The following is a 19,944-nucleotide window of genomic DNA, read 5'->3' as shown; positions in this document are numbered from 1 at the left end:
GGGGAGGGTGCCAGAGAGGGTGTCAAAATTCACAGGAGAAGAGAGCCTTGGCCTAAACCTGGAGGCATGCCATCTTTTAGGCAATAGGTGAAGGAGCCAGCCAAGGAGGCTGCAGAGAAACTACCGCAGAGGTAGGAGAAATACTAGGGTAATATTCCAGAAGCCAAGCAAGAAGAGTGTTTCAAGAGGAATGGAATGGTCAATAATGTGGACAGTGTACATAAAGTGATCAGCACAGGGCCTGGCCCGTGGGGAGCATCAAATCACCAATGGCTGTGAATGTCACGATGATGATAGAGGTGATGATGGTCATGACGATGTCTCTGTTCGTTTGTGCTTCTTCTCTCTGCTTCAAACACCTTTTCCTCTTTCTCCCCCTTAACCCAAATCCCTATGGATCACATTCTCTAGGAAGTCTTCCTCTTGTCTATTAGGTTGTCCTCCTATGTGCTCCCAGAGTCATTCTTATCATAGCTCATTCTTCTCATTGCACATTTACAGCACATAATAGACTGCTGGTATTTATTGAATGAGTGGTCATGGTTTCTAGGGTGACCAACCATCCTGGTTTGCCTGGGACTGTGTGGTTTTAGCACTGTAAGTCCTGTGTCCCAGGACACCCCTTAATCCTAGGCAAACCTATATGGTTAGTCACCCTAAATTGACGTCTCAATTTTTTTGAATGAATAAATGAATGAATGGCAGAGTGTCAATATCAAAGTTAATGACCCTCAACTTTTCCCACACGTATATGAGCCTAAGCCCATTCAGTAAGTCTGGAGGATTCAGTGCTTTCCCTATACTCTTCACTCCTCATCATACTGAGGATGCTGTGGGCGAGACATCATGACCTGGTTGGATTCCTGTCCCAGCTGTTTTTCCCCATAGTCCTGGAAGGGGATAGCTTAACTTTCTCAACCAGGGCTCCTTATCTGAACCACAGAACAAGAAGATCATTTGAGTACTATTTTCTGAATTCTCTCCAGGTTGGCACGTTAACAAGTTCCATCCTACATGCATAGGAGAGAAGTTGATGCATACTGTTGGTGCCTTAGAGAATTTAGGGCTTAATTCTTTCACCTGTCAAGAATCACATAGGGCCTACAATCAAGAATGTCACTGTGACTGTCCTCTGCCCTTGTTCATAGCACAGCTGGCTGGAGGAGAGAAACTATGGGAAGGAAGTGTCAAAGGATGGGGCTTGTGTCATCTCTATTCTGCAAATTGAGGAACTGAGGCCTGGAGAGGAAGTGCATTCTCATTTTCCCAGGATGGACAAAGGTAGAAAGCTGTAATATCTCACCAGACAGGAGAGGAAAATAAACAACCAACCACCTCTTAGGCCTTGATGTAATGGTGGTCACCAACTTTGCTTCTCAGCTGGAAGTTGCCAAAGTCAGGCTGTACTGTATGTCATCTTGTGGAAGATAAATTCTCTATAAATAAATTGATTTGGAACAGTCTCAAATACACAAAAACCACAATGGCTTTAAATGTACGTCTTGACTTTTTTTCTCATTTTCTTTCTCTTATTGGAGAGTTCAGTAAGGAAGTTTCTGCAAGAGAGGCCTTGCTGAAATTCAACCTAAAAAACCAGGAAGAACTCTTCTGTGTTCTCTTTAACAGACATATTTAATTACCAAATATTTGTTTAAAAGCTCCTTGATTCAATACATACGTCTCTAAGCATGAACCTGTATATTATACTCAAGCTTGTTATACGTTATGCATCAATCCTTTTAAAAATACATTTTCTAGAAGAAGTGATTATTCGTTTTGTCATTCAATTTCCCATCATTAAAAATTTCATATGTAGAAGCACTGCATACTGATGGGGTAAAAAACTGTTATAGCCCTTCCCTCTGAGGAAGAATCAGGGACAAATTTCTGAGGAAAATCTTGGAAAGACTTGGGCGCTACCACAATGGAGAGTGATGGAATGGTGGCCTTAGGGCTCTGTTTTCAGCTCAATTCTGAAGCAGAGGTACCCACTTTTAAGTAACATTCTCAATGGTACAGTGTATTTCATTTGTGGGGTAACTTAATTAAGCCCACCCACTCCGCCTGTGGAATCATTATATCACATTAGAAAGGACAATAGAAGCATGGGGGCCCTGAGTTTTTACTGAACAGTCATTCATCTGAAAGGAAGGTCACAGGGTTGCCAGTACTAACTGAAAGAGCACTTACTTTGTGTCTGATTTGTATGACTGAAAGAAAGAATCCATCTCCGGCCTAGTAAATACTTTAGATGGCTTGAGAAAATGCCTAAATTGTTTAAAGCAGGTTAAATTCCACTGAGTCTTTCCAAGTGGGTGCAGATAAGCTGTTAGAGAATATCTTGGTCTTGCTGGGCAGGAAGGTGTTCTGGAAGGATCCTTCTCAGTAGGCAGATTTCACCTTGGCTTGCTGAAAATGCTGTTCACTAGGTTTCAAGCGTCCACATGGCTGTGCTTTTTACTGGAAAATTCTAAAGCCTTGATGTGGCCTAAGAGGATTCTTTCTGGACAGTGGTTCTACCAACCTTCTTGAGGAACTGCAGTTTGAGCATGACCCTTAGTTCCTTTCTAACTTCCCAGCACCCTCTCCCGAGATCGGCTGGCCCTGGTAATGCCTAACCACTGACACTCCTCCATTGTGCCATGCAATTGCATGCCTCTGGGCCTTTTGCTCTGTTCTTTCTTTCATCTAAACTTGCTTCTCTCTTCCTCACTGGCTTTTCACTTTTTCCTAGCCCATTATCATGTCAGACTCAATTTAGGAGTCATGTTCTTTGGGAACCCTCTTTGGAACCTCTGTGGTGAGCAAAGGTCCTCACCTCTGTGCCTTCTAAGGCCCCTCTAAGGTAACAATGACATTATATTCGAATGAGTTTACACAGTAGGTAAACTATTGCTATTCGTTTGTTAAATATTCCAGGTTATGCACACCCTTGTTTATTTTGGGTGGGACCAAGGAGTTAATTTTTTTTTAAATGGGGGGAAATATACGAAACAAGAATGACAGAATGCTGTTAACTGGTAAAGCTGAGTGATGGCTACTTGGTTAAGTGATGGTTATACTTTTATCTCCACTTGTATATAGCTTATGTCTAAAGTTTTCCAAATAAAAAAGTTCAAAAATTAAAAAAAAATTTCATGTGTGATAAAATGCACATAAAATTTACCATCTTAACCATTTTAAAGTGTAGGGTTCAGTGGTACTGAATACATAATGTTATTCAACCATCACCAGCATTCATCCCAACTCTTTTCATCTTGTCAAACTGAAACTCTTATCTATACCCATTAAACAGTAACTCCCCATTCCCCCTTTCCCTGACAACCATCATTCTACTTTCTGTTTCTGTGATTTTGACTATTCTAAATACCTCATATAAATGGAATCATACAGTATTTGTTTTTGTGTGTGACTTATTTCACTTAGCATAATGTCCACAAGCTTCATCCATGTTGTGGCATATTACAGAATTTTTAAGGCTGAATAATATTCCATTGTATGTAACAACAAGCATATACCACATTTTGCTTATCCATTCATCCACTGATGGACATTTGGGTTGCTTCCACATTTTAGCTATCGTGAAGAGTGCCATGAACATGGGTGTACCAATATCTCTTCAAGATCCTGCTTTCAGTTCTTTCGGGTATATACCAAGAAGCTGACTTGCTGGATCATATGGTAATTCTATTTTTAATTTTTTAAGGAACTACCATACTATTTTCCACAGTGGCTGTACCGTTTTACATTCTCACCAACAGTGCACAAGGGTGCCAGTTCCAAAGAGCTAACTTTTATGTGGCTTTAGAAATGTTCTATTAAATCTGAGAGGTTAGCGACCCAAAGGGGCAAATTCATTATGAAATTCATTGTGACCATATGTATTATGGTTTTATTATAATAATCACTTGTTGGGTGCCTACCCTGTGCCAGGTACTTTAACATTTTACCCGAACGCCAGTCTCTATATGATTCTAATTCTTACAATAATCTTTCAATATAGGTATTATAAAACCTCCATTTCACAAATGAGGCTAAAGATTAAACGGCTCATCCAAGGTCATACATCTAAGAAAGTGGCCCACGATACTCATAACCAGGTCTCACTCCAAGCCAGACCTCTATTATTCCACAACATCAAGTGGCTATTGGGAGTGACTAATCCCACAGAATCCGGGATACTGCGCTTTTTCAGTGATTTTTTTTTCCCCCGGTAAATTACCCCAGACAAACGCGGCGAAAGGGAAGTATAAACGGAAGACCCTTTCAGATTAGTCAGCTGAGCAGGTGCGTTCGCCCTTACTCAGATATTCGGGTTTTGTGAGGGAGTAAAATGGTAAGCGTGCGGCCGCCACGAGGCCAATAACCGAAGCTGAGAAAAAGAGCGCGGGGTAGGGGTTTCACTGGGTCTTTCAGCTTCATTCTTAATCGGCGTTTTCGTAGACCCCTATACCAGGGGCGGGAAAGTGTGCGTACGACTGTGGAGAGAAAGGATGGGTGGAGGAGGAAGACTCTCCAGCCAAGCGCAAAGCAAGCGACTCCGCCGCCTGGCGCAGTTGCCAAGACAGTGCGGCCAGGGCAGCAACGGCACAAACGGCAGAAACCACACCGCGTCCCGGCGGCGGTGGCTGCGAGCCCCAGTGACGCATTGCAGGTACGAACCAGCCAATCAGAGGCCGGTTCAACGATCGTCGCGTTACGCGTCGCTACCACGATGCTCTTCCGCGCCGCAAAGTAGCGCCTCTCAGGCGAGACTCCACCGGCCCTTCAACGGCTCGCTGGGAAGCGAAACCCACTTACGCCATCCGTTCGCCCCCCTCCCTTTATTTCTTGTATCGTCGACCACACAACTGTGGATAAAGTGGTCTCGAGAGGAGTTGGAGTGGAGGGGGTTGGCCGGGACTCGTTTGTGATGTTCCGTTATCTGGCGTGCGGCGGAGGGATCTGGCGGAGGGAGGTGTTTATGAGGCGCTGGGGGCGGAGGGGGAGAATTAGTCCGTGTGGAGCGAGCGAGCTGAGTGGTTGTGTAGTCGAGTCCCGGAGACCGGTAGCGCTTGCAGCATGGTGAGTGTGTCGCTAAGCTGCCGGCGCTCGGCCTGTGGGGGGAAGAGGCTGAAGCGAATTGACGAAAGAAAGGGAACTTGCCACCCTTACACCCTCCAGGAATGGTTTTCGCCAGGGGGATGGCGCACATGAGGCTGGGGGCGCCCGCGGCCGTTGTGTCGCAGGTGCTTCCCCACCCCCCATTCTCCTCAGGGAGGTGTCCCCTAGTGTACTGGGGGCCGGGCGCACCGCCCCCGGCTCTGCGGAGCTCCTCAGGGGCTGGATGAGGATGGAGCCCGGGTGGGGGGCAGGTCGGCCTCCGCGAGAGGCGAGAGTGGAAGGGCGGGGGTGAGCCGGAGCGCAGAAGCTTTGGGTCGGGCATCTCGAAAGGTCAGCCCGGGGCCGGATTCAAAAGCCCAACGGACGGTTGGTGCGGACGCCAGGAAGCGCTTTTGTCCGCGCGCGGCCGCCTTGCGCCGAGGGGGCGGGCGGGAGCGGGCGGGAGCGCGCGAGGCCGTCAGCCCGCGAGGCCGTCAGCCCGCAGCCCCGCGGGTCAGGCCGGGAGGGGGCAAGGGGCGGGCGCGCTCTGTGGGCCGAGCCCGCGCGGCGCGGGGAGCGGCCGGGGGCGGGGCGGGGCGGGCGTGGGGCTGGGGCCGCCGCCCGCCCGGCTAGGCTCGCGCCCCAGCTGCTGCGCTGGCACCTGCAGGACTGCGGAGGTCTGGGCGGCCCGCGGCGCTGCGAGGCCGGCCGTTCCGGCATAGGTTGGGGAGGGCAGCCTCGGCAGGTTCCCATCCCCCTCTGGCGGCGCGAAGGAAGCGGTGAATCCTGATCCTTTTGCTCCCTCTGCGCTTTGAGACCTAATTCCACCTCCCAGGCTGGACATTTAAAATTAAAAAAAAAATTTTAAAGTGGTTTCGTCGTTGAAGGAAATGGCTGTATATCTGAAGTCAGGCGCAGCGTCCCACTATTCATCTCGTTAGAGAAAGCCAGAGGCTTCAGCTGGGGTCTGAAAGGCGTTTCCTGTTCACCTACCGAACGCCAGCTCCGGGGTGACTGTCGTTCTGTTGTGAAAGTCGGTCTCACTCTCCTGTAACAATTGGAAGGATGCTTTTGAGAAGGGCCCCAGTCCTCTTCTTGAGTGCGCACGTGCACGCCGAAATGTTAAAGAACCACTACCACACACAGTGTTGCCCCGCTCCAACCCCCTTGAAAATAACTGGTATTTCCGTAGAGAAAGTGCCAGCTATCTTAACGTGCAGTTCACTTCATTTGTACAGTAATGGCTGTCAAAGACCGTCGTGAAAAAATGGGAACAGGGAATTTTAAAAAGCATTTTCCTGTCACTAGAGAGCGGAACTCCAGTTCTTTCCTGTTTTTTTTTTTTTTTTTAAAAAAAAAACAACTAATGAGGGCGGTAATTTGCAATACTTATTTTGTCGTTTTTTCTGCCAAGTGGTTACGGGAGATGGGTGTGTCCAGGAGGCAAGGTGACATCTTAAACAGTTGGGAATCCTTGCCAACTGAAACCTCCACCATGTATGGGTGTGGGGAGGGAAGTTCGCATTTGTTTGATGTACTCTTCCATCTTGATATTCTAAATTATTATAAATTTGAATGTGCTGGTTGAGTTTACTTTTAGGTGAAACAGGGTGTACACTATAGGCATGTAATTAAGATTCAAAATTGTGGGGTAAATTTTTTTTAATTTTATTTCTCATATGAAAGGTAAGGTTTCTTCCTGATCAGTCTGATAATTGAATCAAGAGCTCAAATGGAGTGTCTTGGTGAGGCATAGAGTTTGTATCTACCCTTCGGGGTCCTTTGCCAAGGGTAGGCTTTTGTAGTTACTGTTCACATCATTGATGTTTGGCGGGGGGGGGGGAGGGGTTCAGTTAAATTGACAGTCATTGTTAACTAATTTGGGAATTGTCCTCAGGTAATTTTATAATTATAAGACCTGACGATTTAAAATTAGGACTCTGTAAAGTCAAAGAATGAACATGTATTTGATGTGGAAGTGGAATAAGTTTGCTCACATGGCTCTTGGGTTTACATATAGTTGATGGCTTGTTCGTTGAAGGGAGATTGATTGCATTACGAAGACTTGAGGCTGGGGTGATAAGTAAAAGATGTGAAGAGGTAGAAAATTTGGTCACTTCAGTCTAATTAAATATCCCATCGAACAGCAAGAAGATCTGTTTCTACTAGACTGAAGAAATTCACCAAGGCTCTATTAAAATATAGAAAGTTCTAGATTCGGCTAGACTGATCAAATTAGGCCTTTAGTAAAGGTAATTTTTAAGAAGTAATATCTAATAGCGTTTTCTCTTTGGGGCCAAGATGCCGTATAAGTGCTGTTCTATCAGAATGAAAGGTATCTTAAACTCTACTGAGATTGCTTTTGATATAGATAAAACAAATACCCTGATTTCTGAAATGGTAGAAAAATTTTTACTTATGAAGCCTTTGTTGTATCTAAGTAGCACTTGGAGTAAACAGGAATCAATGAAGGGCGGAAGTTTGTTTCATTTCAAGCCTATGGACTGATAAACTTACTCTGATATAAATTTTGGATTATTTTTATACCACCTTTCACTAGATATACTCCAAGGGTATCCATACCTACTTTTGAATGCCATTTGGGAAATGTTTAATAGGTATGTAATTTCCTTAAGGTCACACATGTAGTCTAGATTAGTAGTGTTTTTCTCAGTGTTGACAAATCACCTGCATTTCTCCAAAATGCAGATTCTAGTCTAGTAGGTCTGAGGTGGAACCTGAGAGTGTACTGATGCTTGGGAGCTTTCTCTAGAGTTGACAAGAGCAACAGGAAGAATTACAACAATATTTGTATTTGTAGAAACAAAGGAGTAAGAACTAGTCATCTCTCTAGTGAGTTATTTACTGAGACAAACACACATTTTGATGAGCTTGAGTTTTCCCAAAAGTATAATTCCTAGTTCTTCTACCAAGAAAATGACTCTCTCCACAGACAGAAATAATGAACCAAATTTATTTGTATTTCTTGGAAAAGGCTTACAAATTACAGTGCTAGGGAGCTTTGTGTTCTTGCTTTTAGTAGGTTTTAATCTGAATGTTGCTGATAAAGGTTATTTTAAAACCTTGAACTCTGGGTTAGTAGTAAATACAAAAAAAATTGTCTTTAAGTTTCCTGAAACATTACAAGCAATATCCAGCACTTTCAGGCTATGTAACTTAGTCTCCTGTTTATTCCTTGAAGCTCATTTGTGATCTTTACTGAGATCGCAGACAGGATGGTGTGGGGCCATTAAAATTTTGACTTTTCGAGCAAAATTGGGTAATTTTAAAGTTTTCTTCCTGAGGCCTTCTCAGCTTTCATACAAATGAGTCTTCTCAAAATCTCTTCCCGCACAACTTGTCGAGAGAAAAATCCCTGCTGTTTCTGCAGGTAGCAGTCATTCCTTCAGCTTTCACATGTGCTGCAGTGTCTTCCACACATTTGGTTTAACTAGTCCTAAACTGATGTGTCTTGCCACATCTGTCCGTGGGCTTGCACCTTATGGTTTCAGTTTGTGGAAGTAGATTTTCTCATCTTAAAGTTAACATGGAATGTGGTGAGGTTGCTGTAAAGGGCTTGATAATGCCCCACCTGTCTGCCTTCTGTGTGGAAGTTGACCTAGTCAGGTTGGTGTTTAACATTACATTGTAGGTTTTTCGGTTAATTAATTTATATAAAATAGTTATCACTGAACTCTTTGGGCTAGCCCTTTACATAGCTTCTCACTTACTGTGCACAATAACCCTGCAAGGTAGGTATTAATATTCTGTGTCACAGGTGAAGTTGACAATGAGAGGTTGAGTAACATGTCCAAGGTCACAGCTATTGAGTGGCAGAGCTGGGATACTAGCCTGGTGATGACTCAAAGCACCATGCTTTTTTCTTGCACCATGCCATGTTGCCCTTCTTTCAAAAATGATAGACGTCCAGCAGAATGGAATGAGACTAGAAGTAAATCATCTATAGCCTCTAACAAAGTAAAAATTAACTCAGTGGATTTACAGGGTTTTAAATCTTATTCCTAGAGAAAACAATCGACTGATTTTATACCAAATACTTGGAGGATTGGGATTTGTAAGGAAAAAAGTAGATAATTTTTATTTTATAAACTTCTGCATCTGAGCTTAATTATTGGCTCTTCAGTTTTAAGTTACTAGACTATTGGCTTTTTTTCTAAAGCAACGAGTTGAGTTTGCATCAAGGTCAAGTCAAAATTGTTTATCAGGGAAAGAAACTTCTGGGTTTCTTCTCAAATGTTCTCATGCTGTCTCCTAGAGAAAAAAATGTGATGCTATCCTGTATTAAGGTTTTATCCTTTCCAGGGGTGTGTTCACTTAAAATGAAGGAAACCAGGCAGTGTTTATTATTTTTCTCATACCAATAAGTGAATGGATTAATCATAGTACACTTGACTTCCGTAGGTAGGAATATTAGATAGGAGGCTATTTCTTGTCAGTGTCTCTGGATATATGTACCAATAAGCAATGAAATGTCCAAGGGTGAAGGCCACATGAAGAACAAGGAGGCATGTTATTTTGCAAATATTTTTATTATATTATGGTGTGCTCTGAATTTAAAATTGAAGGTATTGAATATGTCTGACACCTTAGTGTTTAACTCTGACTCTACTAGTTTTGTACTCCTGCTCACTGAAATTTAACCTGAGCCTTTCTCCCCATCTGTAAGATAGGGTATTAATGATATTATTAATACCATTAAGGGTTGTTGTGAAGATTGAATAAAAACAACATATATAGTGGGTTTTAGCAAGTGCCTGAGTGTGTTTTTTTTTAAAGTAAAAACAAGTAACGTTTCTCCATTTGCTAAAAACATCACAAATCTTATGCTCACTTTGGAATTTCAAACATCAAGAGAAAATAAGTAGCTGGACTTAACATTTTGTAAGTAATGTACTTCAGATATTCAGAATCCTGGATTCTCTGCAGTTGCATGGCAGGTGAGGAGGAGTAAAAACTGGTACTTTTCATGTTGCTCCAACCAGGACAGCTTGGAATTTTGTCTTTTTGGTAGTTTTGCTTAGTAATTTTGTTGTTATTGTTGAGGTTTGGAAAATCACATATATGTCCAAGTGAAGTATTTAGCCACTTACAGGGGAATTTTAAATGTAGTCCTTGTTCATTATTTTTGATTCAATGGAGATTTCTGGTATTAATGGTTTGTATTTACCTGAGGAAGTGAGCTTAAGTTTAGATATCTTAATTTTGAAAAAGGAAACATTTCTATTGGATCTATCCTTGCTTTAGAAGAATACCAATTCCAATTAAACTTTCTAGTGTGCTAGATTTGCTTTTTAAAAATTTGTGTAAAATTAGACTTTCAAACATATTCTGAAATATTTTCATATCTTAAACTTGGGGGCGAGTTAGCTTAGCTTTGAAGATAAGATGTGTGCATTTTCTGCCCACCTGTGTTTGGTACTAAGGAGTGTTGAACTAAAGTTTGTGGAACAGGGTGAACCTTGAATGTTTTTTTTGTTCTTAATATTTATTTATGGCTGGGTTGGGTCTTCGTTGCTGCATGCGGGCATTCTCTAGTTGTGGTGCACACAGGCTACTTTTCATTGCGGTGCACGTGCTTCTCATTGTGGCAGCTTGTTGTGGAGCACGGGCTGTAGGCACGCGGGCTTCAGTAGTTGCAGCACATGGGCTCAATAGTTGTGGCACACGGGCTTAGTTGCTCCGCAGCATGTGGGATCTTCCTGGACCAGTGGTCGAACCCTTGTCCCCTGCAGGTGGATTCTTAACCACTGCACTGCCAGGCAAGTCCCACCTTGAATGTTTTTAAACTTATTTCTGTAAGTGTTAAATTACATACTCTTAAGCCACTTAACTATTTCTTTGATCTCTTTGTAGGCTGACCAGCTGACTGAAGAGCAGATTGCAGGTGAGAAATTACTTACTAGATTATACCCATCGGATTTTATTATAAATTGATTCGCTGTTCTCAAAATAAGGTACTTGTATGACAGAATTAACTTTGATCTATGTAGTAGATGGTAACAAATGAGTGTAATACAGTAATTGAACCTACTCTGGCAAGTGAGAAAGTAAACTTGACTATGAAAGATGTGTGGGGCTAACTGTAATTAAAGACATGTTTTTAGGTTATGTGGATATACTTTTGAGCCTGGTAGGGGTGGTCTTTGTTTTTCTTAGAGATTATCTTGCTGTAAAACATGAATTCTGGGCAGTTTTTAACACTTCATATCAGTCTCCATAGGAAAAGAGGCCAAATAATAGTTAATAGGTAACTCGAAATGTAAAATCAGAAAATGAATGTTGAATTTACCCTGGTTTAAAGTAGCTAATATTTTAACTTTAGAATTGCATATATGGTCATTCAGGGAATAACCATTTCTCTAGTAAAAGTTAGCATTCTACTTTACAGATGTAGTAAGTTGAACTTTATCTTAAAAAGCAGTGACAGCTGTTGAAATCAGTTTTAAGTTTTGCATCCTTTGATTTGCTATGGAAGTATGTGAAATTGCTACATAAAACTTGATGAGATGATGTTAATATGCCGAACCATTAGTACTTTTGATTTTATTCTACTACTTTGAGATGCCTAGTTAACATCAAAATGTTGGGGAAACTTAATAAATGGTGTTTTGTTTTTTTGATTGCAGTGTTGAAATGCTTTTCAAACTCTATTCCTTGACTTTGATTTATAGACTTATTAACAAAAGCATCAAGCAGTTTTGGCTGCGATAGTTTTCCTGGTAGGCAAGGAATTTCAAGAGCTCAAAATCACTAAAGCTTTTTTTTTTTTTTTTTTTAAATGCTAGAATAAACTGAGAAACCCAGTTGGAACTGAGCTATGTAGCCCATTTAAAGTAAGCTCCACCCCTCATACACAAAATTGGTGGAGCCAGAAATCATTAGTGTCCTCAAATACTCATCACAAAATAGTATTTGCTAGGACTGTGTAAAGTAGAAAGCTATTAGCATTAAGGACCAATTTAAGCAGGTTTTATTTTTATTTCTTACTGTGTGCATTTGACTTAAACTGGGAATTTGCTTTTTAGGGTTGGTAAACTTGCATGTATAGGGTGTGTTGAAGTAGTCAAGCACAGCTTTGGAAATAATTTCTTTCTTCATATATAAGTGTATTGATGAAATGTAGATTATTCTGAAATAGTTTTCTATATAATGTCTTGAGGAAATGACTTGGGGTATTATTTCCACTCTTAAGTTCTTACCTTCTCTAATACACCTGTCTTTGCCTTTCATTTCTCGGTTGTCCGAGTCAGGTAGTTCTGCATGGCACAGCATGTTCACTTCAGGATAGAAAATGTATTCCTCAAGGTGCCAGTCACATAGTTGATGCTCATTACTCCTCTCCCAAACACACATGCAACTCTTTTAAAAAGTAGTTTGTGTCTGTTAATATAAGAGGCTCAATCCTCTGGCTGATTGCATTTTTGTAAAGAATACTTGCAGTTCATAGAACATTGTCTTTAAGATAAAGTCTGTCTTTTCATTGGTTCCTATCATACAATTAAATTTCTAGTGAGAGTGGTAGGAAAATCTATTTTAGGTTCTTTCCATACCCTGCCTTTTCCTAGGCTTTTAATAAAGCTGTTATTGGACCCTAGGTTTAGTAAACCTTTAAGGTAGAGGAGCCAAAGCTTTTATGCTATTAAAATAAAAATCCTGTGAAATTGGGGACCTTTTTATTTTCTCTTGTATCCCCAGTACCTCCCACACAGTAAGGACTGAATAAATATTTCTTTTTTGCCATTTACAGTTTTATTAAATTCCCTTAAACTTTGAATAAATACTTCTTTGAATAGATAAATTTTCAAAGAGGTGTGCCACACATATATGTTCTAGAACAGTACCTACCCTATTCCTAAGAATTATTCTGCCTCCTCCCAAAGTCCCCTCTTAATATCTACCTTTGAGGTGAAGGCAAAAAATATTTTTAATCTGGTAAATTGTAATTGCTGGTAACCAGTTAATATCTTAGAGTCTTAGCTCTACTTGTGCTAACAAGCTTCATACATATAATGCAAGGTTGAATATACTAAGGTACTTTTTCAGTTGGCTTTATCTTCACCTGATAATCATTACTACTTCAGATTTGAAATTCCTCTAACAGATAACTTAGTCTAGAAAAAAGTATGCTTATTGTTTAGGTGAAGTTTCTAGAGTTGTTTACGTTACCTTGGTCTTAAAGAGCAATCCAGAACAGTCTAGTGTGACATCACTAACAAGTTAGTTTTGTTGATGACTCTGCCGTGATGTCATTAGTTGTTGGTATTTAATATTTAAAGGAAAAATGTAAAATAATTTTTTTCTTTAAAGAAATTTATGCCTAAACCATTAAACTTTTAAAGTTCGGTGTAGGGATAAAACTTATTTGATAAAAAACTAATCTTACTCAACAATAAAGGTTTGGTACATGGCCTTTAAAGGATTAATAAGTTCGGAATTTTTATAAATAAATAGAAATTGATAAACAGGCATTTGATTTTTCTTGTGATTGTTTCATGATGACCTGTTTTAATAGAATTATAAGTTTATGTAAAAAATATTTAGAAAGGTACCCTGGGGTTGCTAATGAACAAGTAAAACAAGTAATAGTATGATTTCTGAAAGTTTCAACTTGGGCATAACTAGAATGGATTTGGGGAGGTTCCATCAATTATGTTGAAGATAGCTGTTCTGTGACATTCAGGACCTGTTTTCTTACGTGAATTGAGGTTTTGACTCCTAGGTTTATATTCAACTCATTCCTGGGAAATAACTGTTTAGAATGATATGCTTCTATACGTTAAGATTAAACTGTTCTGAAGCACAGGTGGAGAGCTATAAAAACAGGTGAAATAAAATTGTACTTTTCAGTTTATTCTTATTTTAAGTTTTTGCAGGTGTTTCTGCCTCTTTAGTGTAAAAATACAAATAGAGATTTGGAATAAACCTTGACCTTCAAAGTATTTTTATTCGTTCCTTTTTGTATGCATGAAGTAAACACTAGTTACAGCATAGAAGTGGTTTTATTTTCTGCTTTTCACTTATTCCAGCAAATATTTTAAGAGTTATTAGATGTTTAAACTTCTTGAAATTTAGAACACACATACATAAACTTATAGCATGCATCTTTCAGAATTTGTCCTTTAAGTTAAATCACGTAGTAAAATGATTATGGCTGGTTATACTGGGAATTTTTGTACATGATGGTGGTGTTACACGATAACTGTATTATAGCAGAGAATGTAATGTAAATAAATACAAATCTCTAAGTACTTTAATTTTCTTGGAGCCTAAGTTATTAGGTGATAGATGCTACTGTGTTCCGAACCTAATAGTTTATATATTTCTAGACAGTATTTGTACATCCTGTTTTTTTAAAAAACCTGAGTGTAAAATGGAAATGTTTTCATCAAATTCTGCTATTTGTAGGACTCTGATTTTTGTCATTGGGTTGGTCTAGGTTAGTACTGCATATTTTCATAAGATCAGTCAGTAGTTTGGTACTAAGCTTCTGATATCAGGTGAGTTCCTCTGAAGACAAGTAATATTTAAATGGAGTGGCATGTTTAGCACTCAGTAGTAGTAAGTGGCACTTACTACTTACTGAGTGTAGCGAACTATAACTAGTCAGTGATACCTGGTCTAAAGCTAAGCAATTAAAAGAATCAAAGCAGAAGAAAATAGTGTGATAATCCAAAAAGGTAATAGGACTCAGGTAGTTGTGTGGGTAATTTTAAATAAAGAATCCATTTGGAGGCTATTGTGATAGTCCAGAGAAAAGATGATAGGGTCATTAGCCAAAATGTTGGATGTAGAGATGAGCAAAGAATCAGGCAGTATTTAAATAGCAGAATTCAGCAGGCCTTGACAGGTTTCAGGGAAAAAGAATTAAGGTGGCTTTTGTTTGCATTCCTAGGGTTGCTGAGGAGTATAGAATTGATTTTCATTAAGTCTTCCTTGAGGTCAGCCAGGGAAGATGTCCTGTAGGAGTGAGAAATAAAAATATTATGTTGAGAGTGATGAGTGGACTAAAGATGTGAAGTCTTCATTATTAGTGGGCATAGATGAAATGGCCAAGGAGAGAAAAAAGGATAAGAAAATTGGTCACGTCTATATGTAAGAGACAAATAGGAGCAAGACCCTTTGGCAGTAGGAGGTAGAAGGTAAATTACTGTTGTGAAAGCCAAGAGAAGTTTGAGAGTTTTCCAGTGTAGCTGTGGATGCTGCAGGAAAATGAGACCATCTTTTTCTCGACATTTATTAAGTACTTATTTGCCAGGCATAGTTCTAAGTGCTTTACCTATCCTAATTCTTAAATTTAGGAAGTAGGTACAGTTATCCCCACTTAACACACGTGAGAAAGCTGAGGCAGAAAATTTGCCCAAGGTTATTTATATTACTAGTAAGTAGCAGAGCTGGAATTTTTTAGCCCAGGCAGTTGAATTCCAAAGTCCGCTTTTAGCTTCTGTGCTGTATGCTTTTGTGTTTGCTTGCTGACTGGGCCTAATATCTTTGCTAGCTTTGTTAACTAGCTCACTTATATGCCCTTGCACTACCAAATTAAATCTCTGCTTTAGTTTCTCTATATTCAGGTATTCTGGACTGTTGCTCCAGTAGCTTTCCATGTAATCTAGTGGTGAATTGAAAGCAACATAATTTCACAAGAAGATATAAAAGATTTTAGGCAATAATATATCTCACTCTATTATAAGCTTGGGATTTTATATTCTGAAGAAAGGTCTAAATTTTGTTTTCAGTGATACAGCTCTTAGTTAAAACTGGCCATTCATATCTTGATCATCCCATTGTTAACATCATTATAGATTATTTGGTCCCTTCTGTCTTCGAGAAAAGGAAGCTGGCCTATTGCAGGTTGTTCTGAAATTTAAATTTTTTTCTTTTTAATTTAGTAGGTGATTAAATAGACTTAATTTAAACTTTGGGGATTACTGTAAGCAGTACAGTTGCTATATAGAAGTATGTATTTAGTAACAGTAGTTTTCCTTTTCTATTCTGAGTGTAGGTTAGATCTGTAATTTTGAATTGTGTTCCACAGAGCAGCTTCAACAGAAAATAGAGAAGCCAGTCATCTGGGGCTTTGAGTGTTTTCCTCTTTCAACAATAGTTTGACTCTTACCTGGACTACATTTTGAAGTTCCCTGTAAGATTTTAGATGAAAAAACTCTCAGATCAATACATGAGCATATGATTAGCTAAAAATGTTTGAAATACCACAAGGTTTCCTCACATAATCCTTCAGGAATCAAAATCCCATTTCAGGTCCTATCTCTCTATATATGTTTGCTTTGACGGTTGATGAATACATTTCATTTAGGAGGTTACTTTTTTATTGTTAACCTGTACATTTGGATTGTGGTCTCTCTTTCAAACAGAATTCAAAGAAGCTTTTTCACTATTTGACAAGGATGGTGATGGAACTATAACAACAAAGGAGTTGGGAACTGTAATGAGGTCTCTTGGGCAGAATCCCACAGAAGCAGAGTTACAGGACATGATTAATGAGGTGGATGCTGATGGTAAGTCTTTTTAGTTTCAGGGTTTGGGAAGGGGGAGTTGGCATTTAAGTTCTGTTGTAATGTTTCAACTAAACAAACCATTTCAGGTAACGGCACAATTGACTTCCCGGAATTTCTGACAATGATGGCAAGAAAAATGAAAGACACAGACAGTGAAGAAGAAATTAGAGAAGCATTCCGTGTGTTTGATAAGGTAAGTATCCAAAGACTGGATTTGTTCAATTTTAATTTGAGGATAAAAAGATATCAGGACCTCTTAATCTGTGAAGACTTGTTTTTCTGATGATTTACCAACATATTTTAATATCAAGCAAAAGCTTTTTAAGAATTCAGTGTAGATGGAGGTTTCCTAATAACATATATATTGCATTAGTTTTGTGGCGAAAGAGGCATCACTTGACTTTGGAACCAAGAAATTGTGATTTCAATATAGAATATCCTGCTTGACTCTCAGTGACATTTAATATATAGGTCAGCTATTTGTAAACTCTCTTTAGTTTGTATAGATTACTAAAGTATATTTTGCTCCCTAATGTGAAGTTTAATAAACTTCTATTCCAACTCGTTACGTCTATAATTTTGCTTAGACGTTTTACTACTTTTTTTTGTAGGATGGTAATGGCTATATTAGTGCAGCAGAGCTCCGCCATGTGATGACAAACCTTGGAGAGAAGTTAACAGATGAAGAGGTTGATGAAATGATCAGGGAAGCAGATATCGATGGTGATGGTCAAGTAAACTATGAAGGTAAGTCTTTCACTGTCACTGCCGTATTCTGTGTTTTGACTTTAAGGTAGAGGTTCTTGTTAGGTATCTGATAGGTCAAAATTAGTGACATTCCCCCACCACCAGAATTGGAGATGCTAAAACAGTTACTGATATTTACCAACCTTTTGCTATTCAGAGTGTTGTGCACAGATTAGGCAACATCATTGTCACCTGAGAGCTTTTTAGAACTATTTATTATCAGATCCTGTCCCTTTACTTAGAATCTACATTTTAATAAGATTCCTGGGTGACTTCATAATGCACATTAAAGTTTGAGAAGCACTACACTCCAAATTATGATAAAACAATTTTTGTTAACAATTGTGGAACAGTGTGAAAAGCTTCTTCAAACTCATTTCAAGATCCTGAAAGTTAAGGTGACTTTCTTTCATTGGATTTTCCTTCCCTCTAATTAGCTTTAAGTCTAAAATTATACATGCTTCAGTTCAGAAGTATCATATGTGATATTGAACTAAGAGCAAGAATGCTTTTTATTTGTAATAGCTTATCTAAAGCATTAATTTGGTTTATTCATTAATAATCATAAATAATTTTGGTTTTTGAAGGTCCAGCCTTGGCAGTAAACTAGCTTTCTTCTGTACTTCATGATAATTTTTGAGGAAAGAAAGGGGAATGGAGACTGCTTAGTGATTGAGTAAATGTGATTGGTTTTGTCAGACTTTTGCCATTGACTCAACATTTTTGTGTACTTCTTTTTCAGAGTTTGTACAAATGATGACAGCAAAGTGAAGACATTGTACAGAATGTGTTAAATTTCTTGTACAAAATTGTTTATTTGCCTTTTCTTTGTTTGTAACTTATCTGTAAAAGGTTTCCCCCCTGTTGTCAAAAAAAATATGCATGTATAGTAATTAGGACTTCATTCCTCCATGTTTTCTTCCCTTATCTTACTGTCATTGTCCTGAAACCTTATTTTAGAAAAATTGATCAAGTAACATGTTGCATGTGGCTTACTCTGGATATATCTAATAAGCCCTTCTGCACATCTAAACTTAGATGGAGTTGGTCAAGTGAGGGAACATCTGGGTTATGCCTTTTTTTTTTTTTAAGTAGTTTTCTTTAGGAACTGTCAGCATGTTGTTGTTGAAGTGTGGAGTTGTAACTCTGCGTGGACTATGGACAGTCAACAATATGTACTTAAAAGTTGCACTATTGCAAAACGGGTGTTTTATCCAGGTACTCGTACACTATTTTTTTGTACTGCTGGTCCTGTACCAGAAACATTTTCTTTTATTGTTACTTGCTTTTTAAACTTTGTTTTAGCCACTTAAAGAAAATCTGCTTAATGGCACAATTTGCCTCAAATCCATTCCAAGTTGTATATTTGTTTTCCAATAAAAAAATTACAATTTACCCAACTGTTGCTCTGAATCTGAGTCATTTACTTAACTTGAGGTTAAATAATTTTGAGAATCAAGTGGGGAGGTGGTTTCTACTTGGTATAATTTAAGTTTAGATAAGTAATTTTTTTGACTACTTAAGACTGTTCGGTTTTTAAATTATACTTCCTTCAAAAGGTTTAAGTGGAAGATTAAGAAACGTTTTGTAAGTGTACCTAGCATGGGGACTGGCATAAGGTAGGTGTTCAGTGTTGCTGCCTACCTTTTTAATATATTTTTCAACTTTGGCATTTGTTTATCCATATAGACTTCAGCCATGCAGTGATTTTTTTAAATGTTTGTGTTTAAAAACACAAAAAATCCAAATGGGGGGTGGGTCATTATGTTTTGCCTCTATTTTTTAATGTTTTACTCAGTGCTTTTTAATTCTACTACCAGAAAACAAAGGAGAATTTTCAGTTGTGCCTGCCTGTCTGCAACATACTTTTACAAATAAGGTATCTTTAGTAGTGGATTGACAGTAACTAAACCTTGTTTTAGTATTTGCTTGCTTCTAAACTGTTGCTTTCTCTATAAACTACTCAAAAGGTGGTTATCAGGGTTTCTGTTTTTCTAACTACCTTTTAAATACTTAAGGAAAGATTGCATAGCAAAGCAGAGCCAAGATTAAAACATTTAAGTATAATTGTTACTTGATTATTACAGCCACAAGGTTTTTAATTTCCCAGGGGCGCAATTTGTTTACTGTGCATCTTTGACTATTTTAATATCACTGTTATTAGTTCTACAGGAAAATGGAAAACTGGATGGTCAGTGAAGGAAAAGAGTTAAGTATGTTTTAGGTAGGATGAGGGAAGTTAACAGGAATTGATAGGCAGGCAGTACTAATTAGGAAGAGCTTCATTAGATAAGAGTTTAGTCAAAGGTGGGAGAAGATTCATGTGTCTAGCTGTTGAGGCACAGTAATCTCCAGAATATTAAACATGGGCTTTGGAGTTTCATTGCAACAGTATTCAGATCATTGCTCTGTATAACTTTGAAGAGATCAGTATTACCTGAGCCTCGGTTATCTTACCTGTAAAATGGGTGTGATTTACCCAGCTGGTTTCTAACTTTGTTTTTATAATAATGTTAGGTAAAGCACTTAGCATAGTTCCTGGTATTTGCATTAAGTGTTCAATCTATGCTGTTAAATCAGT

General features: G+C 39.0%; 1 protein-coding gene across 1 annotated transcript; it reads left to right on the top strand.

Moving 5' to 3' along the window:
* The first annotated feature begins 4,985 nt into the window (after positions 1-4,985).
* On the top strand, positions 4,986-18,763 carry CALM2 (calmodulin 2). The gene is made up of 6 exons (XM_082672683.1): positions 4,986-5,064; positions 10,957-10,987; positions 16,473-16,616; positions 16,703-16,809; positions 17,228-17,363; positions 18,106-18,763. The coding sequence occupies exons 1-6, from the start codon at positions 5,062-5,064 to the stop codon at positions 18,132-18,134; spliced, it is 450 nt and encodes a 149-aa protein (XP_082528809.1). The 5' UTR covers positions 4,986-5,061; the 3' UTR covers positions 18,135-18,763.
* The last annotated feature ends 1,181 nt before the right edge of the window (positions 18,764-19,944 follow it).

This window comes from Grampus griseus (genome assembly GCF_964374135.1).
Source record: "Grampus griseus genome assembly, chromosome: 15".
In the NCBI taxonomy this organism is placed as follows: domain Eukaryota; kingdom Metazoa; phylum Chordata; class Mammalia; order Artiodactyla; family Delphinidae; genus Grampus; species Grampus griseus.
Note: the sequence above shows the minus strand (reverse complement) of the source record. Positions and strands in the feature narration are given on the sequence as shown.

What these genes read in the sequence shown, in the direction of transcription:
- CALM2 (XM_082672683.1), top strand. An exon ending in GACTGAAGAGCAGATTGCAG is followed by an intron (nt 10,988 to 16,472) that starts GTGAGAAATTAC and finishes TCTTTCAAACAG; the next exon opens with AATTCAAAGAAGCTTTTTCA. An exon ending in TGGTCAAGTAAACTATGAAG is followed by an intron (nt 17,364 to 18,105) that starts GTAAGTCTTTCA and finishes CTTCTTTTTCAG; the next exon opens with AGTTTGTACAAATGATGACA.